Source organism: Haemaphysalis longicornis, unplaced genomic scaffold, assembly GCF_048455015.1.
Source record: "Haemaphysalis longicornis isolate Haplotype H1 unplaced genomic scaffold, Haemaphysalis longicornis Haplotype H1 scaffold_7, whole genome shotgun sequence".
NCBI lineage: Eukaryota > Metazoa > Arthropoda > Arachnida > Ixodida > Ixodidae > Haemaphysalis > Haemaphysalis longicornis.
The window spans coordinates 1,345,789-1,370,804 of NW_027526422.1; the positions used below are offsets into that span (position 1 = coordinate 1,345,789).

Below are 25,016 nucleotides of genomic sequence, written 5' to 3' on the forward strand. Positions count from 1 at the left end.
GCATTGACTCGCATGCAGCGTCCGCCGTCCGTCCGCAGCAGCTCAGCGCGCAGGTGCGCCCTCTCCCCCACTCCTCCTCTCCCCATCACGCTACCCTCCTCGCTCTCAGCAACAGGTCCGCACCCCTCCCCCTACACTACATAAAAAAAATAATGGTTATCAAAATTCTTTATCTGGACCTACTACATCCTCCCCTTTGCTTTCCGAGGTTTTCTTGACTGCCAATTCTTATTTCTGTCTTATTTTCAACGAGCCCCTCATTTCCTATTCTGATTCGCTACATGCATAGCGAGGGCCTCTGTTCTGGCAGTCTTGGTGCCATAGCAAGCTTAAGAGGGTTCAACGCTGGTCGACCGCTCTCGACATGTCGTAGACACTCGAGTCACGGCGCGGGGGTTAAAAAGAAGGTCCCCTTCACCCCGAGTAGTCCGAGTGGCGCTGGCTACCACCCCCAAGCAAAGGAAACAAAAATACCTAAACATAAATACCCCAGAAAGTGGAGGGGAAAATCGCCCCGCCGGTAGCGTAGTGGTTATCGCACCAGACCGGTATTCTGGAGGTCGTGGGTTCGGATCCCACCTGGCGGGCATTTTTTCTCCACTTTCTTTTTTCTGTCCAAATCCAAATTCTTTATCTGTTTCAATGACCTACCACGTCCTCCGCTTTGCTTTCCCGCGGTTTTGTTGACTGCCAAGTATTATATATATATATATATATATATATATATATATATATATATATATATATATATATATATATATATATATATATATATAAGAGAAGAAAAACTTCGAACAAGGTAAAAGCACGATTGTGGCCTACGTTTCAGCAAAGAGAACTTGCTTTCCTCAGGGCCCTGAGGAAAGCAAGTTCTCTTTGCTGAAACGTAGGCCACAATCGTGCTTTTACCTTGTTCGAAGTTTTTCTTCTCTTGTGTTCTCTACCATCTTCAAAGTTCTACTACTCCCTATATATATATATATATATATATATATTTCTTTGTTTTATTTCGACGTGCGTCTTTGTTTTTTATACCTTCGATCAGCCTCATGCGCGTTTCGCCGATACTTCTTTCTGCCACCGTGCCACCGTGCTTTGGATTGGGAGTGCTGATAACGACGGTGGAGCTCGTTGCTTGTCTGTTGGCTGGTTCTCCGGCTCCGTTAGCTCACCTGCGATGTATGCAGTGGCGCGAACCTGTGGACACTGCACCCCAGTTGAAGAGTGCGCTATGGAATAACTGCTGCCATGGAGCACTTTAAGAACACGTGATCCGGAAGTTGTTTTCGTGTTCCACACGCCGACCCCTCAGCGCTGGCTTTCTCGCTTAATGCTAGTGCTTTGGCATTAACAACCGCTGTCCCTAAGCTAATGACATTTAGTGGCCGAAAGTCGCGAATTGAAAACACGTACTTCAATATTAACACCACGATTGAATTTACCACTTCGTACAAATACCTAGGCCTTTATTTCCAGTCTGTCCTTACCCATATTAATGTAACCCTGGCTGCTGGCAACCGCACCCTTGGACTACTTAAAAGAACCCTCAAGCAAGCTCCTCCACTCGTACGAAAGCAGGCATACATCACAATCATTCGCCCGAAAACTGAATACGCGGCGGCCATTTGGGACCCCCGTCAGGCATACGTAGCTACTAATTTGGAAGCCCTGCAGAACCGCGCTGCCAGTTTTATTTTTTCATACTATTCCACATTCACCAGTGCTACAACAGTGAAGAAACGAGCCGATTTGCAATCATTGGGCCTTCGTCGCAAACACGCACGCTTTTCACTTTTCCATAAAATTTTCCACTGCGCACTCCGTGATGTTTTTTTCAGTCCCCTCCGCTAATCTTTCCTCGTCGCGATGACCCTAACAAAGTGAAACACATTGTGTCGGTCATCCACATACACACAATCCATTATACCACGCACTATCATTGATTGGACCGATTTACCCTCACACATAGCCATAGAAACTGATGTAGCCAAGTTTAAGGAATTAATTTGCACAACAGTGACGTGCTGATAACAGTGTTGTCTTTTCTTTGTTCGCTGTGTATTTTTGATTCTTTTGATGCTTTGTACGTTGTTGCTTCCTCTTCACGTTTTTATAAACGTTGTTATTTTATTTTGATTACTTTTTTGTTCTTTCACTTTCACATGCAGTGATGAATTGCAGTGCTTTGTTGCGTGCTAACGCACACGCAAGAAAACTTCTCGTTGTTGTTGACCTTTTATCTCTTTCCTTTATGTATGGTGCACCTGAATGTACAGTGCGCAACACCCTTGTCTATAACGCCGAGTCTAACTTGAACTGGTTGCCTCTCAAATCTGTGGACTCAAACTTGTCACAAAACACGATGAGGTCAAAATATATGGTCAAGACTTCAGAATGACACAATAGTTTTCTTCAAATGTTTTTCGGCCGAGGAAAGATAAGGCGATAAGTACGAAACCTGTGTTATAGACAAGGATGTTGCCCTCTGTACATGTATTCTGGTTGTTTTTCGAAGCCCTCCCCCCTATGCTATACCCTAATTAGAGGGCTTTTAGGGGTATTGTAAGCAAGTAAGTAAGTAAATAAATAAATAAATAAATAAACAAACAAACAAACAGTGGCGAGTTGAAGGAGTTAAGGCACCATCTGAGAGTAATATGTGCCGGCAGGAAATGAGAACACGTGCAAGCCATGGTAATTCTTTGGATGGCGATTTTTGTAGCATTTAGTCCCACTGCGTAAACGAAGAAGTGTATGTCCTCCACTCCTCTCGGTGCTGGGAGTCCAGTCTAAACTCTTTTACACCCATATTTGTCGAAAAGGGTGTAAAAATCATGGCCCGTGGTATCCTGTACAGATGTTTTCACGGAAAAAGGGGGGCTTGGGAACATCATAAAATAAGGTTGTGAGGCTGCTTAACACCCCGAAACAACGGCGCGCGCATCATCGTGGCAATGGAGATCGGCTGAGGGCGCAGCACGATATGCAGATACACTGTCACACTTGGACCACAAAGGAATTGCCAATGGGATGCTCGGGGGGAGCGAATGACCTAACACATGCGTGTGCTCTTTGTCTTACAGCCAGCAGAGGAAAGTCGTTTGCTAGCGCCGGTGGGCTTGCCGCAAGAATAAAATATTTCAGCATTATTTTGGGATCGGCATTTAATGTAAGCATACACAAGGCATACACGCAAATTTGCAAAAGTTTTTAATAGTAATTCGGAGCCGGAATTGTTAATGTTCTGTAAGTCATGTCATTCCATTCCCTACCAAACGCCTATTCCACACGTTTTCTACACCCTCCAAGAAGGGTGCTCATTATTTCAGCGCCTTTTTCTATGAGTATAACAAGTAGTGGTGCCACAAAAACACATTTGACCACATTGAAAAACTTTTCACAGGTTTTCGAGTGTACAAAATGCAAAAAGTTAAGTGTGTGCATTCTGGAGACTCATTTCTCGATACTTTCCCAAAAAATACTATTTCATTGATATGAGCGAACCACTAAAGGCTGTGCAATTATCATGTTATCATTCTTCTTGGTTTACAACAATTTTTACTCTCATTACTAATATCATCAAAAGAATTCTGAGGCGACTAACATGGATTGGTGCGGTGTATAGTTATCGCCTAGCAACTGTTACCTAATTATTTAATCAAAATATGTAGGCAGCCGTACTGCTTCGAAATGAGCAGCTAAAGGGCGTGGACTCGAGAGATTTTTTTACGAGTGGCAGGTACGTTCTCTACCTCACGGTGCTTACCCGCCGCGGTGGCTCAGTGGCTAAGGCGTTGCGCTGCTGAGCACGAGGTCGCGGGCTCGATTCCCGGCCCCGGCGGCCGCTTTTCTGATGGAGGCGAAAAGCAAAAACGCCCGTGTGTACGAGAATTCGGCGCACGATAAAGATCCCCAGGTGGTCAAAATTAATCCGGAGCCCTCCACTACGGCGCGCCTCATCGCCTGCGTTGCGTCGGCGCGTTAAACCTTACAATCAATCAATACCTCACGGTGCTTGAAGCGATATATATGGGCACAATCCATTTACAACTGAACACCCATTTCATAACCTTGCAACACCAAAAACAAAACCGAGGGTGTTAGGTCGGCTGCGCAGAATGGATGTAATTACGCCTGTAATTAAAATAACGGTGCTGGAACCCAAAGAAAATGGTTCTTGCTTCATCGGGAGTTTTCTCGGTGCTTCTGGAATTGGCACTGCGCAGGTCAAACGCTGAGGATCCAGCGGTGCCGCTCGACTCCGCCCATCGCTTCGTTTCACTGCATGACTGAGGGTCGTGCTTTCGTGAGTTTGCAGCGGAACACAAGCCCGCCACAATAAACTCTATTCACTACAACATCCTTGAGCCGTTATTTAATAAGTGAAAAGCGGTACACAACATGCGCCCCCGAGACTGTCGCCAAGCAAGTCGTGTCGGCAGCGGACAGCAAGGTCTTGCACAAATTGAAGAGGACGTCGGGATTGACGTCAACGACAGCGCAGCCACCGTGACTAATCCGGCCGGTACTGTCGAAGTTCTTCATGAATCCCAAATGCCACCATTACTTCACGCGTCACCTCTTCACAACGGGGAAGAGTCTTTATAAAGCAACTTGAGCGGATCCCGATGTTCAACCGCTGGGACACTTGAGGGAAGTGTTTTTCTGTTGCGAAGGGCCTCCTTGAATTTGGTTTCAAAACCATGAAACCTCCTGAAGACCCTGACTTTATTCAAGGGGCGTTTGTCAAGACGTGCGCAACTGTCGCGCGGAGAAAACGTGCCGCGCAGTGGCAGCATGCCCTCACGGAACGGCTTAGTGAAAGTGCTGTATTCGTTCGGGATACAGGGATGTCGGGAAAATACATGATCGGAGGACCGCAAAAGTCGCATATCGCAGAATGGATTTCTGGGAACGGGTGCAGTAATGAACGTTTATGCCGAACCAGACGAAATGATGGAATGCCCTATAAAATACTGGCCATCTCCACTAACGTGAAACCTGGGGAGGGGCGATGCATGCAGTGAATCAGTGTACCTCAGTAAGGGCACTGCGAATATATCCTGTGTTAACGTCATGACATGTGACGGTCACGTGCCAATGCAAAGTTCCGTTCGGGCAGAGGAGGCTCAAGTTTGTGACCACCTCCAGAATGCAGCAAGTTGTAAAGTGCTTAGAGAACTTGCGTCTGCTCACGTACTTCGAAGGCCTCGCGAGTATGACATTTCTCGGCGGCTGCATCGCGTTAGCGTCTTTCTTAGCTCTTGTTTCGCCGTCTTTCGATGCGCATTACTCGCGCAGGCAGAGCTGCTCTGCGCGCGCACCTGTTCTTTGCGTGCCGTCCCGTTTCACGAGCCCCGATTCAGTTTGTTCCATTCTCCGCTGTGGTTGTTCCCTGCTCTTGTGACCCGGGTCAAATCGTGCAAGGGTCAGCTATGTTTACTATTGATTTCCCTGTACAGCTGCGGCAGCTTTGGTGCCATCCCTGATGACGGGTTTGATGAGGCACCAAAGGATTTCGCCGTAGCAAACAATGACGTGTCTGGGAATGGTAAACAGGCGACCGTCGGCGGCACGCTCGAGGGCAGCGCAAGCAGCGCCGGCATTCTGGCTGGCGGACGCGGGGAGCAGGAGGGCCGCCCCACGGGCGTGTCGTCGCATGGGGGCCCCGCGATAAGCGAGACGTCACGGGTGCCTGCCAAAGCCATTTCCTATCTTCCGCCAGCACGCTCCCTCCGCACGGCCTGTCCGCGCGCTCTGCTCTATTCATCCGAGCGAGTTTCTCGGCGCGTAAGCTCCCTATAATACGACGGCAGAAATTCACAGCCCTCCGGGGTCTCGGCTGGAGAATCGCGCGTCAGCTCCGGACCGCGTCTCATTTTTTCCCCAGTGATGTCGCGTTTCAATGCAGACGTCGAATGCAGCAGTTCTTTCTACTACTTCGACCATTGTGTGCGCTCGCGGTAGGCGCCAATGTCCCCAGCCTCAATGCTGCCGCTGCGGTTTTTTCCGGCCGGCGGGGACGCTCCCGTGCACGTGGTTACAGCGGTAAATGGCGCTGCGTTTTCGGGCGCCCTGCCCTTGCGCACGGCACAAAATTGCGAAATCAAGCAAAAATCTATTCTTAGTTAAAACAACACTGCTAGCAAAGTTATGTAGACATGTTTTGCCTCAGACAAGTCCACTGTTTTATTTTAAATGCAGAGCATTTCAGCAACTCACGATGTCACCCGCGCTGACGTCCGTAGTCCGCACCGTCGTTGTCCCTACTATATAAAAAAAATGCTATCCGGCGCCCGGTTTCGATCCCTCGACCCTGCGGGCAGAACGCAATGTACATGGTGCTCTACCCACTGCGCCACAAAGCCGACACAGAATGGGACGCTACGAAGCGCCTTATATCGTTGACTCATTCAAATTACTGCTGACAAGCGCTCTCTCGTCAGCAGTTGCCACAAGTGCAACATTAACGTAACGCAAACTACTTAACGTCGTGCGCCCACGTTGATCGTGCCCCTCGCGAGGGGGATGTTTCACTGCGTCTTCTCTCGGTCGCGGGACCCGTGGCGCCATCTGGCGGAGGCGCGGCACAACTCGTAGCACTTTGAAAAGATGCGGCGCCAGCCAGCTGTGTGTGTTTTTGCTCTACGCGGTTGATAAGTATGACGCATAGTACCGAATGGCTGGTACTATTCGATTCAGCCGCCCGAATGTCCGGGTGGATGAATCGAGGGACGGACCGACGGACAAACCAACATTTTTGTGTTAGGCAGCGCAAGAAAGACTATCGTCTTCGGGGAGTTTAGAGTAAGGGGCCCACACCCTTTTGGTTCCCCAGACGGCTTGAGGCTCCGCATTGCGGACGCGCCTATCGCTAATGCGTTTGCGTCGAGGATTAGTGTAGTACCCAGAACGGGCCCCAAGAGTAGCTTACGTTCTTTGCGTCCCACACGGGGTCGGGTGGACACGGCCCGAGGGAGTTTTCCCGGTCGACATTGCGAGCTACGATGCTAGCTGAGCTAAGTTGACAGAAATGGACAGATCTCGGAAGAAGCAAGCATCTCCTGCGCGTGGATGGAAACACTGCGCACGAAGCTGCTGCAGGATGAAACTCGCGGCGAAAAGATGCGAGCAAAGGGGTGATGGCGTCGAATGGGCAAGGGGTTGTCCTCTGCGTGCACTGGACGTCGCGGAAGCTTCATGGTCCTGCGCCACCCCCGCTTCATTCCTAATCCCAGACTAATAAAGTTTGTTCTCTCTCTCTCTCTGCGTACCGGCCGCGGTGCTAAGCCTCAAGTTCTCTTCCGTGACGGGCTCGTAGGCCTGGTGAGCCGACCGACACCCACATTTGCCCGCGATGCGGCGAGTAGCAGTGGCAGGTTTCCGTATATCTGCCTGGCGCACTGCAGAGTCTTTTTCATCTCATCATGCGATGCGCTGCGTCCGATGCTTAAGTTTGTTCCGCTTGTGCTTGGCGCAGCTCGAGCCGACTTCGTTCGAATGCTTGGTTTTATCTCGCCTTCTTTCTACGCCGTTTTAAACACATTCGCTACCCTAAGAATGCAGTGGGAAGAGAAAGAGAGAGAGAAAACTTTATTCTTTAAACTGCCCTAGTCCGGGCCGTCGTGCCACAGTCTCTACATTAGGAGACGGCTGGTCCGTAGAGCTCCCGGAGGTACGCACTAACACGAAGACAGTGGGCCGCCAGAAGTGCTTGCGTCGATTTGACATCTACGCCAGGACCCGGGTTCAACCAGTCCTCCCAGGAAGCGATGCGGGAACGCAGCTGTGGTAGAAGGTCTGGCGGATGGCACTCCCAGTAAAGGTGTCGTACTGACGGGTAGGAAGGGCAGTTGGGTGTAGGGCAAGTGGGACGCGAGAGGATGTCATGCATGTACTGGATACGGGATGGAGTGATAAGAGACGAGGACTGTGCTTTCCGGACCATAGATGCGGCTTCACGGGAGAGGGCGAGGTGGGGGACCGGGAAACACTGCCTGCTTGCGCGTAGCGCGCAGAGATGCTGTCGGTTGCCTGATGTTCTGAAGTCGTTTGAGTGCCAGGGTGGTACACATGGGGCCACAACATGGACGGACCCGGGGAGAGTACTCGGGTAAATCGTGTGCTCGAGCATTGCCGTTCAAGTAGGCGTGGCCGGGGACCCATACCAGCGTTATCTTGTGGGGAGGATGGGCGCGAAGGGCGCAGTTGAGGGTGTCAGAGGTATGAGGGTGTCTGGTGCATCGGGGAATATTTCGTAGCGCCTCCTGTGAGTCACTAAACATGAAAATTGGGGTGGCAGGGAGCTCGACTTTCACAGCGCATTCGACGGCGGCGGCTATGGAGAATTCTTCGAGGGTTGTACAAGTTGGGGCGTTTTTGAAGGGGACAATGGTGTCTACAGATCGGGTAGAGCTGTGGAGGGCGATAGCACCATCTCTAGAAATGGAGTCAAAACTGGCGTCAGTGAAGTAGATTGCAGCACCATTCTGTTTAAGCTAATTAATGCGCCTGTTCAATGCTTTTGTGCGTTGTTGCCTGCGGACCAAGCTGTGAGCAGGGTGCATGTGGCGAGGAATACGCTCAATTACTAGGTTTGGCAAGGAAGACCAGGGAGGAGGTTCGGGAGGGATTGGGGGAAGACTGTCTGTTGGTTAGAATCGTCCGACCTGAGGCCGAGAGCTTTAAGCGCTCGAGCTGGGCCTGGAGGTGAGATGGGAAGGCTGATACTGTTGTTTATGTGTTTGCATTTTCCTTCAAACTTATTCTTTTTTTTTTCTTCAGCATCGAAACGGTCTTGTTTATTTAGACTTCGTGTCTCCAACCTGCTTTTTGGCCCAGTGGTCTATCCGAGTGGAAGGCAGACATGTTCGCGTTTATGAGTGGCCCAAGACTATGGAGCTCGCTCCCGCGGCCGCCACTCGGTGCTTCAGGTCGCGCCTGCGGCAGCGCCCGGTGGAAACGGCACCTTGCTCGCTCTCCGCGGTTGCTGGCTGAGCGGCATCTGCTCAGCGCTCGCCGCTCTCGGTCTTCGATTCGTTCGCGAGCATCCAGCGGCTTTTGTTCCTCGCTGTTTCGCCGCCAGCTTGTCCCTCAGTATCACCGCGTTGGCGAGACACAGCTGGCACGTGTCCTTTCAAGGCTCATGAGCGGGTCCCTGCAGCAGGGGCGTAGCCAGGGGGGGGGGGGGGGGGGGGGGGGAGGGGGGCACACAGGGCTTAGGCTGGGGTGCGGTTTAAGTAGCCTCAAGAACCGCCTGAAGTCGCCTGCAGGCGTGTAACCGGCAGTTTTAAGGACGTTCTTGCTCATGTAAAGCTGAAAACAAGGGGTACATCAACGTATGATCCCTGTGCCCGCTGCAGATGCTCTACATGTCAACATATACAGCCCGGCTGCATTTCGCGCTGGATACACTGAGCAGCGCCGCGAACCTACCGCGAGCCGATCGACGCAGTCCCGGTGTTTCGCTGGCGGATCAGCACGGCCAAGAAATGGCGGAACAGCAGGAAAAGCCTGATATAGGCATACATGTGGTCTGGACTTTAGCGTGTAATTCCTTGTCTTTAGATACACTGGTACAAAGTATAATCACATGACGGAGCATGTCACTGTATTTTGTTGAGTCAACTACTAATCCTTGATATGTTTATTTTTCTACCGACATGGCGTTTCATTGACTATTGCAGTTTTCCATAATTTCTGCTGTATGAAAAGCATTGCTCCGCCCATATTGTATTTCCTCTACATCAACAAAACTGTACAATTCTCTTTATTGCGGAGCTTTGTCTTTTTGGCACTATTCCATTGTTTCCTTGACCTCCCGCTTGGTTAGAACCAGCATTCTGTATTTGCTTAACCCGAATTATAACTGAAGCCGTGTCTGTTCGGTTTAACGGATAAAATAGAATGAAATATAAGAAACGTGCAACAAGCTCAACATTCAACAGCAGTGCATTGAGGTGTTCCGCTAAGCGTAAGTTTACTATTCACGTTACTAGCACAAAAAATAACAGAAAGGCGAATACGCACGTTTGCTAGCTTCCCCGCCATAATATACGAATATGCCGCACGTACAGGCCACTGCGATTCGAAGGTTATCGCGGGAAAGCAACTCTTTCAAATGAAGCAGACAAAACACCAACTTTAGCAAATCTTCCATGCCAGTTTCGTTATCTCCGGCGTAGATAAGAAGGCAACCAAATCTGTGCTTTATAACAGCGAATGTAAAGCTTTAAACGCAAAGGGTTTAAAGGGTCAGTCGTGCGGGCCATTGTTGTAGCATGGAACAACCAACAAGGGAAAGAAGAGTGCGAAATCTTGATTTTCATGGTTCCGAAACGAAATCGTATACATATATATAGACGGTGGCACGCGTGGCCGCTCGATGCTGGCGCGATAACCTTCAAATCGTGCTGGACTGTACTTTATAGCTGATAAGAAAACTTATTATACCTTTCCTAAAGGAAAATCTAAAACACGCGAATCTTGATACTAAACACCAAGTGTTGGCCTCCACTTCCGCCTGACGAACTTTGGGGACCGCGCGCCACTCACGAGCACACTCATGATCACGCTCACGAGTGCGTGCCCGCATAACCGCCTGCTCACGAACGAACGAATCACCCGCGGACTACCCATAGACCGGCGAAAGGGAATTTAGGTCATCATCATTATCATCATCATCATCTAAGATACTTAAGGTGGGCTTTACTGTTAGCGTTCAGCCCACACAAATCGCATGTTAAAGTTATTTCAAGCTCCGTTTGAAAAACAACGCGCAAGAAGCCTTGCCTACATATTTCCCCGTTCCATCTTTTGGCCGACCGCGGTCTCTCCCTCCCCCCCCCCCACCCCGAAAAAAATTCCTGGCTACGCGCCTGCCCTGCAGTGCAGGTCGTCCGGGAAGTGTCATCAATAGGGAGTTTTAGAATAGAGGGCCCCAATGCTCTGGGGCCCCCAAGCGTCTTAGGGCGTCGTACTGCGCATGCGCAGAACCCAAGCCGTCTTTGGGGTTTTGGGTTTGCGTCTAGCGCGCATGCTATTTTGCCGAAGTGGCGGGCGCCCCAAAGCTGGAATTTGCGTTCTTGCGTCGCTCTCGCAGCCAGCGGAGACGGCGCGTGACCATGGGTGAAGCGAAACCTGCGGCTCGTTCCTCGACTCACCCGATCAACTACGACGATCGCTGAGTTGAATTTGTAGATTCCGCACGTCGTCCGCAATAAATGGATAAAGCCGGCAATAGTGAAGCGTTTTCTGCCTTCGGAAACAGTCCGCACACACGCCGGCCGCGCATGCCAGCTCGGCACACTCCGCGGCTCGAACCGGCGCAGACGACGGTAGCAGCCGCTTGTCGTTGTTCTTCCAAATCAATCTGATCTTTAGAAAGAAGTTCCACATGCGAGAAAGTAGGTGTTAGTGTGACGAAAAATTGTGCTAGGGATTGTTGTCAGGGCTTATTTTAAAAGCGACGATCAGATATCTGCCGCGATGCTAAGCCTACGCTGACCGGAAGCGGACGTTCGGCGATCCGATCGATCGCCGCGGCGCGCGATGCGCGGAGCGGCCGAGAGATGGCGCTACCTGCGCGGAAGCATCGAGACAGGCAATGCAGATGTCTTCGTCACCGATCGCTCAAACGGCAGTTATAGCTGAAATAAACTTCCACATTCGAGAAAGGGGATGATAGTGTGGTGAAAAGTTGTGTTACGGATTGATATTCGCTGTTGCACAGATAACGGCGATCAAATATCCCCCACGACGCTAAGCCTAAAGTCCCCATCACCCGAGCCGACCCGAGCAACGCAAGCCGGTTGCGGGTAAGGTCCCTGAAATTACTAAGGTAGCGCCATCTTTAGATCTCGCCGCCTTTCGCCCTCGCCCGCGCTCCTTTCCTCCTTCGTTTTTTGCCATTTTCTTTTTCGCCGGCGAACGCTGCGCGCCATTGGCCAACTGCCAGTGACGTAGTACCTCGTCCCCGCATTGTTTGTTTTTTCTTCTCTTCGCCGCCACTGTCCATTTAAATTCGCCATTTTAGGCTCAGCTGCCTCGGAGCAGGCCCTAGCTCCATTCGATTCAGAAGGGGTGCACGGCAACGTTGCAGAGGAAGTTCTGTGGTGCCGGTGCAGTGCAGCAGCGTGGTTCCGCACTGCCGTGCATCACGGTTGCACCGTCAGTAGCGCCCCTGCGTGTTTACAATCAGGCGAGGTGCAGGCATAGTCGTCTGCTAATCATCCTCGCCTGTCGTCCTGTACAACTGGATGTTTACGGCCATCTGGGTTGCGTCGTACGCATCAGCGACGACGCAAAGTTTGTCCCACGCATCTTCGAGCTCGACGGACATTTTCACGCGGTCGCCCCAACTGCCGGTAGCCGCCTGCCAACCCGCAACGCACCCGCCGCGGTGGCTCAGTGGCTAAGGCGTTGCGCTGCTGAGCACAAGGTCGCGGGTTTGATTCCCGGCAGCGGCGGCCGCTTTTCTGATGGAGGCGAAAAGCAAAAACGCCCGTGTGTACGAGATTTCGGCGCACGTTAAAGATCCCCAGGTGGTCAAAATTAATCCGGAGCCCTCCACTACGGCGCGCCTCATCGCCTGCGTTGCGTCGGCGCGTTAAACCCTACAATCAATCAATCAACCCGCAACTCCCGAACGCTCACGGCACCGAATCGCTGCACCTCCTCCGTAGCAGGTGCAGCGGTTCTTTGCACCGCGGCGGCACCGCTGCAGCACCATAAGCAATCGAGCGACGCGGTGCACGGCACCATTCCTGCAGCGGCGAATCGAGCGCTTTGGTGCAGCGCACCGTGCAACGGTGCAGGCGTTGCAGGGAATTGCGTCTGAATCGAATGGAGCTCTTATCGAAGCCGCCAGCGTATAGATAACAACAGAAGATTCAGCTGCTCCTTTCAAACAAGTGTTGCGTCGGCGTCCCTTTATGTAGCTTCGCGATGCCGAGTTGTTGTGCCTTCGGCTGCTCGAATAACGTCAGTGCAGTCACGGCCAGCTCGGCTGTAGCAAGCTGTAATTTATCAAAGCCCACACATGAATCAATGTTAGCTGTACAGAAAAGGATTCACAATTGCGCTTGTCAGCGCGCTTCTGGCCTTGGAATACGGTAGTTATTATAGAATTGGGCGCTAAAGCTAATTGTAAGCTGAGCGCATTCTTTAACTGCGCGTTCTTTGTGCCAGCCTTTTCCAGACATGCCCGACAGGGCCTTACTCGAAGTAATTGTGAACACCAATCGCACGAACATTGCTACGCCACGGACGCACTGCCAAAAGTACAGCCGTCATAGGCGAGGCCACGGAGCAAGAATATATTCTTGCTCCGTGGGCGAGGCCAACGAGGAGACGCGAGAACTTTGACCCTGACAGCAGCCTATAACGACGTGAAGGTGACATCTATTTTGCAACAGCGTCAAAGCACCGTAAATTGCACGGACTAAAGGCGGCGTAAATGTCAGTAGCTAATGCGGGGCGCATACTGAGCGCTGCCTAATGATCTACAACTAACGCAAAAAACGCGAACGCAAAAAAGCCAGCGCAGCGCTCGAACTGCCGCGATCCAAGGTCACCGCGAACCATGCGCAAGCCCTCTGTGCAGCGCTTGCACGACCACAACTTAATCACGCAAATGCAAGAACGGAATTACTGTAACAGAGCAATTTTAAACGTCCACGTTCGATCCTTTCGCGTTCACGAACTATCCTGAGCATGCCGCATACGTAAACAAACAGCTCGCTGTCCGTATGCGCCAGCGGCATCCATCCCGCAAATATCCCCTTCTACACAAAAATATACAACAAAACAGCCTCACTTAGGGCGTGTTGGTAATATGGGGCTCTAGAAATACTATTAATGCTACCAAAGAGCGATTGCGGCGCGTAAACAAGAGCAAACTGCACGAAAAGCTGCTGCGAGCGGCCCGAAGCGTTGCGAGGGCGTCTGCTCTGAGGAAGCCAACAAAAATGGCGGCCCGCCGCGGAGTTAAAGGGACCGCGGCGCCGCGGGTGAGGGGAGAGAAAAAGGAGGAGGGCAGCAGAGGGGAGGTTCCCGTTTGAACCCATTCCCATTTCACCCTTCCCGCTTGTTCCCTCCCGTTTCAACCCGGCGCGAAACGCCCTTCACGTTTCGCCCTTTCCCACTTGGCCCGTTCCCGTTTGAACCCGTTCCCATTTCAACCTTCCCGTATGTTCCTTCCCATTTCAACCCGGCGCGAAAGAACTTTCCCGTTTCGTATTTTCTTTTTAGCCCGTTCCCGGAACAACATACCCAGTTTATGAACCGTTATAAAAAACGTTTTCATATTGTTTTTCCTTTATTTCCGTTTGTTCACAGCCGCTGCGATAGCATACTTAGTAAAGCCAGAGTCCTTGACTGCTTTTCAAACCTGGGGTTCAGTCTTTGAATCGACAGACGACGACATTTGGTTACAATTAAAGTCATACCAATTAACAAATCTACACAATTTATACGAAAACTGGAAATACCTAAGCTAAACGTATTTTAGTGGCGAGGGTCTCCCGGCGTCTTCCCTCGTTTGCTCTCGTTCGGTCGACTGACCCTCGTCCTTAGCTTCTTTAGATCCACCCCAAAAACCCCAGACTCTTAAGTTTTATTACATCAAAACGACGCCATCATGGCCATGTCCCGAAAAAGTGTGATGAGGGGCTACTAACACACACGGCTACGTCAATCAAAGGTTTATACACAAACAATTATTTTATCCACACTCTAAAGCTAAATTTAACTCAATCTTCAATGTATTCGTGAAAGGGCGGGTAAATAACTAATAAAAACCAACCGACCTACAGAAACTCCGACAGCTGGTCATCGACCCTCGGGCGGCCTCTAAGTATTTTTCCTACAACGCGCGCCGAAAATATGCTCAGCGCCGAAGACATTCCCGGCTTTGTCAACCAGGCGTGTCTATTACAAAAGGAGCTGTCAGTCCCTCGTCACATATATCCGTTGTAGCGGTGACACTGTAGACCTGTTACGAATTTGAACCTCACTGCGTACATTGGCCGGTGCAACTTTTAAAAGCGCCGCGGCGGGCCTTTCTCTATTCATCTCTAGCCCCACGAATGACGCCGCATCAAGGATAACCCCACCGACCAGGACGCACCCGTTCTTTGCATGCTCTAATGCGGTAATTACCCCCGGCATCTAGAGAGACATTCCGCCGACGTCACAAGGTACCCTCGGCATCGTATAGACCTGAGACGACAAAGGTGCGGCTCCCCTCAAAAGGACATTAACCACCATTTCCTGGCTGGGGATATTTTTATCAGCTGGACGCGCTACCCGGCTTCCCCCAGAAAAACGATGAAACGCGGAAAGCACTTCCCCTAGTACACAATACTTCAGCGGTGCCTGCACAAAGAAACCGCGCAGGCTTTCATTCAACAACAAAAACGCAGGACAGAAAACCGCCGGCGTTCTCGCAAAATGTGTAATTGGCTGAGTTAACACATTCAATCGTTATTTTTGCGTTTTTTAAGTCTCTCGATGGACATCTTAGATCTATAGATCTCGAACACGAAGACAAAGCTACGCTCCCAACAATGAGCATAAAAGCGGCTGTTAAATAAATTTCAGCCACAGGTACGGACACCAACTGCATAAAAATTCAATGCGTGCATTGCTCAAGATATTGGGTATCTTTCTAGTACACTTTCGCAGCTACAAATATTTTGTCAAGAGGGCAGTATCGGCCTAAGGCATTCGGAAACTTTTATCCGCCAGAAATATCGGTCGATTCCGGAAAAATTGCTGCATACAAGTTTTTAGTGCATGACCCGTTGCTTGTAAGCACATTTTGGGGGACAGTTTCGAAGACGGTAACGCATATTTTCGGAAATTCAAATTGGTTGGAACGATGCGGGTTCAAATGAGAAGGCCGCTATGGGAGTGGGTGGAAACGGCAAGGGGGTTTTGGGAACGGGCTGAAACAGGAAGCGCCCAAACGGGAAGGTCGTTTCGGGAGCGGGCGCACCCGGGACGGGTCAAGCGGGAAGGGCGTTTCGGGAGTGGGTTCAAACGGGACGGGGTCAAACGGGAATGGGTTCTTTCGGGCTACACCCCAGCAGAGAATGAGGGAGCAGTTGGCGCTACCTTAGTTATTTTAGGAACCTTAGTTGCGGGCTGTCGGGGGCGCCCCTCCTCTAAAACTCGCCGGGCGTGAGCGCCTTGCGTTTGGGTTCCCCCACGAGAGCTTCGCCGCTGCGACATTCCAAAGAGAACACAAAGAAAACAACGTGACGTCATGGGCTGTCTACTCTCGCTATCAGACTGCTGCCAAGTGGCGATCTGTGCACTCTCATGCATAGAGTTTCATACTAATATAGTATGAAACTCTATGCTCTCATGCGTGAGGTTTTCTTTTCTTTTCATTTTATTTTTTTGTCGTGCCTGCAATGGCGGCATTCAGTCGTTTTGCGTATGTGCTGAGTTCGCAGCAGCGTATGTTCGGTCGTCGTTTTCAGCAGCGGAAGTGGCGGGTTAACCAGCCGATCGACAGCGATGCGATATGGTGAGTATTTTCAGTGTGTTACGATTCAATGTTTTAAGCAACTCTACGGTTCCTTCTAGTTATCCCGCCCCGGGGCTGTTGTCGCGAGGCCTTGCACGATCATCGTAAATTTTTTGCAGCTTCTCATGACTGCTGGAATCCGTTGGCACTAGCTGTTAATAGTGCCAGTCTTGAATGTTTCGTAAACAAGCTGGTTGTTTAGCCTGAATGCAAACGAAGGAAACGCACCACACATAAGGTAGGCAGGACGCCAGCGAGACGGACTAGACCACTAGCTGCCTAGGCATTTGATTACAGAAAGATGTTTGCATTAAGAAATCTGAAGAGCTGTCACGATCGGTATTAATTCCGTTAAAACCACATTCTCGCTATCTTGGTTCCTTAATTGGAAGGTACAAAGCTTGCTTTATACCTTGTTCTCGACGCAGTTTCTTGTTGCTTTCTCGCGCAGCTTCGTACCGCAGACCTGTAATCCATGGGGACTTGTTGCGGCTGTGGCCTGACGGATTTTTTCTTTCTACCATGGCATGTTGTCGCCACATCAGGTTGGTATGCGTTCGTACGGCGAAGTCCGTCTAGGGAATTGTCTCGTGACAAGTTTTCGTTTGATTTGTGTCGGTCTTGGTCTGTGTCCGGTTCATTCTTCAATTGTGCGTACGACCCTTTTAGTTTGAGTGTGTTTTGTAAGTGCAGTCGAGTATGTTTCCAGATTTTTTTGTGTAGTTAGTGTGTCTATTTTTGTTTTCTAATTGGTTCAGCAGGAGTGGCTGTCCGACAGAGCCAACAACCTTCTCAAAGGTTGTGTTTTTCTGTTTAATAAACATGTGCAATTCGTGTGCTAACGACATGCAAACTTCTCTACATGCTGACCTGACTTGTGTCATTTCTTTGCGTACGCTTAGCCCTGTCTCCTTGCTCTGTTACAGTAGTGGCCGTGGATGCAGTCCGAGCACACATGATGACTAGCCAATTGTCACACCATTCTTGAATGTTATTTAGATCGTGTTGTAGGGTTTAACGTCTCGAAGTAATGTCAGGAGAACCACAAGGGTGTGTCCTCGGCCCCCTGTTATTTCTCATCTACATAAATGACCTGCCCTTAACTGTGTCCTGCGAAATCTATATGTTCGCCGACGATTGTGATTTACTGTACGATAGCTAATGCTTCCGATCAACCAACCCTACTACATGATCTGAATAACATTCAAGAATGGTGCAGCAATTGGCTTCTTAAACTGAACCCCAACAAATGTAAAGTTGTCTAATTCTCTCGCAGCGAAAACCCTTTCCTATTCCCATACCAATTCACTGACGCCCCTCTAGAAATAGTACAGTGTTTCAAATATCTAGGTATCACACTGTCCACTGACCTAACTTGGAATATGCGCATGTTATAAATGTTATTCCATCCGCAAACACATATTGGGTTTCGTGAAGCGTCATCTGCATACACTGGTCGCATTCACATCCCTCATCAGGCCGAAACTGGAATACGCATCAGCTATATGGAGCAAGATTGTTCTGCCTGATTCATACATTTGTTATATTCTTATGAGATCAGTGTTTAATCCTTACAAGCCGAATCTGTAAAACCGCCACTTTCCCTTCGACGCTGCATATACGTGCACCCTTTCTCTGTTTCATTTGCTCCTCAACCGTCCGACGTATGTCATCCCCCCCCCCCGACATGCATTTTGCACCACACCAGCCACCCCCTCCAAGTTTTCCGTTACTGCGCTAGAACTGCTGCCTTCTTTCCCTGTGCAGAGGAGTGAAACTACCTCCCAAACCACATCACAATCACCTGCCCATCAACCTTCATCAAAAATGTAACCAGTCATATCTGTCAGTGAGCCCTTATGGCAATGTTCTTATACCCATTATTGTCACCCCTTATGTGGCAATGTTTTTATACTTGTATACCCGCCCCTTGTGTAGCAAATTTTCTTGATGTCCTGTATTTCAACCCCTTATGTGGCAAATGTTCTTTATACCCTGTATATACACCCCTTATGTAATACCCTATTGTGGGGTCTTTAAGGAAATAAAATATCATGATGACATTACTGCTGCAGCATCCTCGGAACCGCAGTCACTCTGCTGCCCCCGCCCCCCTGCTCTGTCACCCAAGAGTGTTTAGTACTGCTATTCCACACGTTGAAGCACCATTTCACAACACAAAACCACAACAAGGGTTGTTGTACAAGCATATTAATTGGAGCCGATGAAAGAAAATAAAGGGGATGATGTCGTTTTTGTTTCTGAAGCCTGAGTGAATGCTGAAGTTTTAGCAACGGAGTGTTTTTTGACTGCGAAAAAGTCGAGAGTAGCTAATCTGTTCTCTATTCCAGTAAAACATCCACAGAACTGATTTATGCTTAACACAGCCAGAAGTTTCGTGAAGTGTTCCTTGTAAACGAGCATTTACTGTTTTATCCAGCATTTTTATTGCTTTTCATTTGTTTTTGTACAATGGCAAAAAAATTCTAGTCATTCCTGTCCATTCCAGGCAGTGAAGTGGGCGTGGAAAGCTTGCTCACTTGCGAAGGCGGAGCTTTAAAGCTGGCACATTAAATACAGAACGATGAACAGTTGGCATTCATGTATGCTGGAAAACAATGCAGCTTTAAACATACACAGAGGAGGAGGAATAACCTTTTATTGAGCACAAGCGGACGTGTTCAGCTTCCCATGTCCAGGGGGCCGCGAGCCCAAGCCGAGTCCAGAGCTCATTCATTGCACCGGGTCTTCCTGTCGCTCTGGTGGGGAAATGGTCAGCTCGGCCTCCCAATGCTCAGGGTTTAGGGGTGGGGATAGGGTGGTGAAGGAAACAAAAACAGGATGGCACTGAAAATACAATACTACTACTCTTAACACTTGCATGAAATTGCCACAGAATCCAAGATTTGGGCTGTTCTTGCAATTTCATCACAGCAGGGTTTGGATGTTACAACCAGATGTCGGACACCTTGGGAAGTATTTGCATGGCGTTGTGCATGGTAAGTAATGCACTGATTCTGTATACATAGGAGATACGCCGACCTGTTCACAAGCTAAACCAGAAAGCTAAGTAATCTTATTTAACGGACCGGTTGCCAGAAAAGCAGTAACGGGAGAAACATTCAGCAGCAAGAAGATGTTCGTAGAAGAAGTTTCTAGCTGTTCGTTTAAACTAGTTTTATATGTAGGGTTCTTCATGGTTAGCGCAGGTGAGCGCAAAAAATGGACAAGGTCTGTGAAAGGACATGAAAAATTGTGCATTGTGCTACTACAACTGAATTTTAGTACACAGACACGCTATTTTTAACACGCTAAGAACAGATAAAACTGTATAAAAGGAAAGAACAAAAAACGGGTAGTCACAGGACATGAATTCCGCACGCTCAGACACACCCGCTGTCAACCCCGTGCACCAGCAAACCCAAGAATTGATGCAACGATGGCACACTCATACAGCTTTCTTGGTCACTGTGAATATTCGCCGTTTCTACTATCTCCGTCGATTTGAAGAGAACCTCACATTTGTCAAATAACGGACTGGAAGCACCGTCTTTGCAATGTGCAGCGAAGTGTCCCCCAATGCTGCGGCGTACATTATTCGCATGTTCATGCAAACAAACGTTCAAGGCACTGTCCCGTTTGGCCTACGTAAGACTTTCCACATTTCAGAGGTATTTTATATGTGTTGACGTTTATCGCCTTCCTTTGAAATGTGGAAAGCCTTACGTAGGCCAAACAGGACGGTACCTTGAACGTTTGTTTTCATGAACATGCAAATAATGTACACCGCAGCAATGAGGGACACTCAGCTGCCCACTGCAAAAATCGTGCAGGCAGTTCTTTATTGGACAAATGTGAGAAGCTCTTCAAATTGAGGGACAGGTGCACGAGGGAGATAGTATAGAAGCAGCAAATATTCAGGGTGAGAGACAGCTGTATCGGCGTACAATCCTTCCTTGATTGTAGGGTTTAACGCGCCGACGCAACACAGGCGATGAGGCGCGCCGTAGTGGAGGGCTCCGGATTAGTTTTGACCACCTGGGGATCTTTATCGTGCGCCGAAATCTCGTACACACGGGTGTTTTTGCTTTTCGCCTCAATCACAAAAGCGGCCGCCGCGGCCGGGAATCGATTGATTGATTGCAGGGTTTAACGCGCCGACGCAACGCAGGCGATGAGGCGCGCCGTAGTGGAGGGCTCCGGATTAATTTTGACCACCTGGGGATCTTTAACGTGCGCCGAAATCTCGTACACACGGGCGTTTTTGCTTTGCGCCTCAATCAGAAAAGCGGCCGCCGCGGCCGGGAATCGATTGATTGATTGCAGGGTTTAACGCGCCGACGCAACGCAGGCGATGAGGCGCGCCGTAGTGGAGGGCTCCGGATTAATTTTGACCACCTGGGGATCTTTATCGTGCGCCGAAATCTCGTACACACGGGCGTTTTTGCTTTTCGCCTCCATCAGAAAAGCGGCCGCCGCGGCCGGGAATCGAACCCGCGACCTTGTGCTCAGCAGCGCAACGCCTTAGCCGCTGAGCCACCGCGGCGGGTGTGCAATCCTTGCACCTATCAACCAGAGCAATTGGATTTCTTGGGTTTGCTGCCACATGGGTTGACGGGCGTGTCTGAGCGTGCGGAATTCATCACACGTGACCACACCGCCTTTGTTTTTTTTCTTGCTGTAGTTTTATTTGTTCGAGAATAAAGGAACCTTTTTACCTTGTTCAATTAAGGAACAAATATTGCGATAATGTGATTTTAACGGGATGAATACCGATCGCGACAGCTCATCAATTTTCATAAAGCAAATAATTTGCTTTAATTAAATGCCAAGGCAGCTAGTTGTCTAGACCGCCTCGATGGGTGTGTTGCATTTTCATTCCTTTACATTCACGCTAAGCAACCATCTTGTTTGAGAAACATCTATGATTGGCCGTATTAGCTGCTAGTGCCAATGCATTCCAACAGTCACGAGAAAATGCGGTAAATTTACGACGATCGCACGTTTAATTTGTTTGCGCGAATAGACTGCGCAAGGCTTTGTGACAACAGGCACGGGGCAACACAGCAAAGAATGAGAAGTTGAGGGATTAAAAGCACTGAATAAAAGCATTGAATTGTACAGAAATTTAAATTTAAATTTAAAAGCATTGAAATTTAAAAGCATAGGAAGTACTCACCACACTCACCATCTTGCATCGCTGGCAATCGGTTGGTTAACCCACCACTGCCGCTGCTGAAAACGACGACCGAACGCATGCAACACAGCTGTAAGTAGCTGTTATGGGCACGACGAGAAAAGAAAACAACAAAAAAAAACGTACGCATGAGGGCGCGGAGATCATCGCGAAGCAGCAGCCTGGTAGCGAGAGTAGACAGCCCATGACGTCACGTTGTTTTTTTTTGTGTTCTCTTTGGAATGTCGCAGCGGCGAATCTCTCGTGGTTCCCCCAACTTCTTGGGGACACCGAACGCCGGCTTCCTCTATTCTAAAACTCCCTAATAGTGCAGCTTGTGGGCGCTCAAGAAAAGTGCCCTTGAACGCTGCCAGTTTACGCGTTCTCCCCCGCAATGCATTACCATACATAGCCCTAACATGAACCTTCAAGTATAACAACTTTAACCAGTATCCGCGGCTTCGTGTACAATTAACTTCGCATTTCATGGCACGTATATCATCCGCTTAACGAGTTCCACGTTCTTTGAGGCGTCGTTAGGATGTGGTTTGACCTTAGGTCTAACGCAAACCTGTGGCGTCGGGTAACAGTATTCGGTTCCCGCTGCTTCAAGCATCGGGAACCGGCTACCGTGCAGAGTCATGTTGTTGCACATCGGATGTGCAACAACATGACTTGGCACGTACTTAGGCTCTACATTAGCTCTGCCACACGTGGAGCTAAACAAGCGCATACAATCATCAGCAGGCCCTCCCACCAGCATTTTATCGTTTCGTGCCAATTCCAATCCCTAGAGGGCAGAGTGACGACTTGGGACTAAGGCTTAGCACTTGCCTTTTTTCGTTGCCGTGGTTGTTGTTCCGGCTGGTCTCACTCGCCGTTGCATACGAGCAGAGAAACACACCCGCGGCAGTTCATGCCGGCCAAGGCTGCGACTCGCCAAAGGGTCGTGGCATCTTCACGAAGCATTCGTGATACCAACGTGGTCTAGCCGCCTTCACCGCTTGGACTGGCCTCGGGATCCGCTTCCATATTCCTCTTGTACGCGCTGCTTCCCTCTTGCGTTCTTGAAGTGACGCCGGTCACCTTTCATGGGTACTTTTTATTGCTTACAGAATAATACCATGATGTAAAGCTACTTTGACACTTTGTTTAGTCTATCAAGCATTACAAATAAACAAAGTAGGCGACCCCAGGCATGGAATCTGGAAATTGGGATTTCCATTTGCTATCCCAGCGTGCTGTTCCTGACTTGGCTTGTCAGGTCACGTGCAAATGTTATGCCCGATGTTCACGCGTAAGCCGGTCGCCTTTCTTGGATCGCAGGTGTTCAACGGCGCAGCGACATGCACGTTCGCCTTCGTGGGATACGACCAGGTGGCCCAGCGGGCGACGCAGACGTCGCCGCGGTCGCGCGTGGTCCCTTCGGCCGTGAGCCTGGTGTTTCTGCTGAGCCTGCTGGGCTGCTTCAGCAGCTCGGTGGCGGTCACCCTGCTCTCGCCGCACTCGCTGCTGCGGGGCTCGGCGCCGCTGCTCGAGGCACCTTTCGTGCGGCGCCTTCCCGGCCTGGTGTGGGTGCTGGGCCTGGGCTCGCTGTGCGGCCTGGCCTCGGCCGCGGCGGCCTCGCTGCGGGGCCTGGCCGCGCTGCTCGCCTCGCTCTCGTCCGACGGCCTCCTGTGCGCGCTCACGGGCGGCGAGGGCCGGGCCGCGGTCACGGCCGGCTGCGTCGTTTCGGCCGCCGCCACCTTCGTGCACCCCGACGCGCTCATGGCCATGCTGGGGCTGGGCACGCTGCTCTCGCTGCTCTCCACTGCCGCGTCGGTGCTCGCGCTGCGCTACGGCCTCATCGACCACTTGGCCCCTCTGGAGATGGGCGACTTGAGCAGGGACTCGAGCGAAGTGGACGGCCAGGCTTCGCTCAGGTCGCTCAGTGGCAGCGGCGGCTACGGGTCCTTCCCGAGGAGGACGTGGTCCGTCGAGCTGGTGAGCCAGGGGGGCTTCGTGACCTCGCTGTCCGACGGCTCTTCCAAGCTCTCCTCCGCGCTGTCTCCGTGCGCTGTTCCGGGCGGCCTGCCTTCGCGGTGCTCTGCGCAGCGGACCGCGGGTCTGGTGTGCGCCATGGTGGCGCTCATGTTCCTCGTGGGCCTGCTGACGGTGCACGCGCCTCGCGTCGTCGCGGGCGGCGCGGCCCGCTGGTGGCTCGAGGCCCTGGCCACGGCGGCCCTGTCGGCCGTCCTGGCACTGGCCGCGGTCGCCGTGCGACAGCCCCGGCACGGCAGCGCTTCGGCCGGCCGCAACGCCGTGCCCTGCGTGCCGCTGCTGCCCCTGTGCGCGCTCTGGATGGACGTGCACCTCTGCGTGTGCCTGCCGTACACCGCCTGGCTCGCCTTCCTCGCCTGGCAGCTGCTGGGTGAGTCCCCCGCACCTTGGGGGCCCAGCCCGGCTCGTGTGGGTCATCGCAGGTGCAGTCGCGAAACGAAGGCGAGGCCTCTCAAGGTCGCAGGGTTAAAAAGTGTGCGCGCGTTGAGATGTTATTGTGGTCACATCACCAAAACACGCTCGTTTTCCCCATGCTGCTGTACCAAGTAGCCAATCAGTCATTACTACTGAATTTAGGTCAGTTTGCAGGATGCTTTGCTCACTAATTAAGCTCTAAACGTAGAGGATCTAGGGCACGTGTGGCGTCATGACCAGACGTGGGGTCACACTCATAGTAATTTAGTCGCCCCCAGTATAGCTGCCATTGATTTAATAGTGGGTAATTTGTCACTCAACTTGCTGGTCATCGTGGCTGGATGTAGGAGCGATGACCTTGGGTTTGTACCTCTTATTAAGCCTAATTACAAGACGGCTGCCCTTTCGCTAATGCTATAGTATTCGTCTATGTTGCTAGCTATGCTTTTATTCACTAGAAATCCAACTCCCAGTTCTCTTCTGTTTACTAAACCACGGTAATATTCGCCGCGAGCTCGACATGTAGGTGGCGACAGCGTCGCGCGGCTAGTGTGGATGCTCCGCTGAGCGGCCCGTAAGAATGCACACTGTGGGCGCGCTTCGTGCCTTTTTCTCGCCGTATGTGCGCACGAAAGGTGCAAACAAGAGTGGTATGCTGTAGTTCGGTTCCTCAACGTTCAATGTATAGCATGGAAGCGGCAGTCAGTTTTCATTACTACGCCAAAAAAAGCGACGACTCATCGGGAATCTCAGAATGGCCGTAATTGTGACAATGAACTTGTACGCTGTGGCTCGTAGCAAGCTCGATCTTTCCAGACTATGGCTTTGAGCCTTCAATAAAAGCATAAATAG

At 50.6% G+C, this 25,016-nt stretch overlaps 1 protein-coding gene across 1 annotated transcript in view; it reads left to right on the forward strand.

The window, feature by feature from the left end:
- The window catches only part of LOC144147427 (high affinity cationic amino acid transporter 1-like), a 942,196-nt gene that overhangs the window by 801,609 nt on the left and 115,571 nt on the right, over positions 1-25,016 (forward strand). Inside the window, exon 6 of the mRNA XM_077679558.1 lies at positions 23,037-24,120. Within this exon, the coding sequence (XP_077535684.1) occupies positions 23,037-24,120 (1,084 nt within the window). The remainder of the gene's footprint in view (positions 1-23,036; positions 24,121-25,016) is intronic.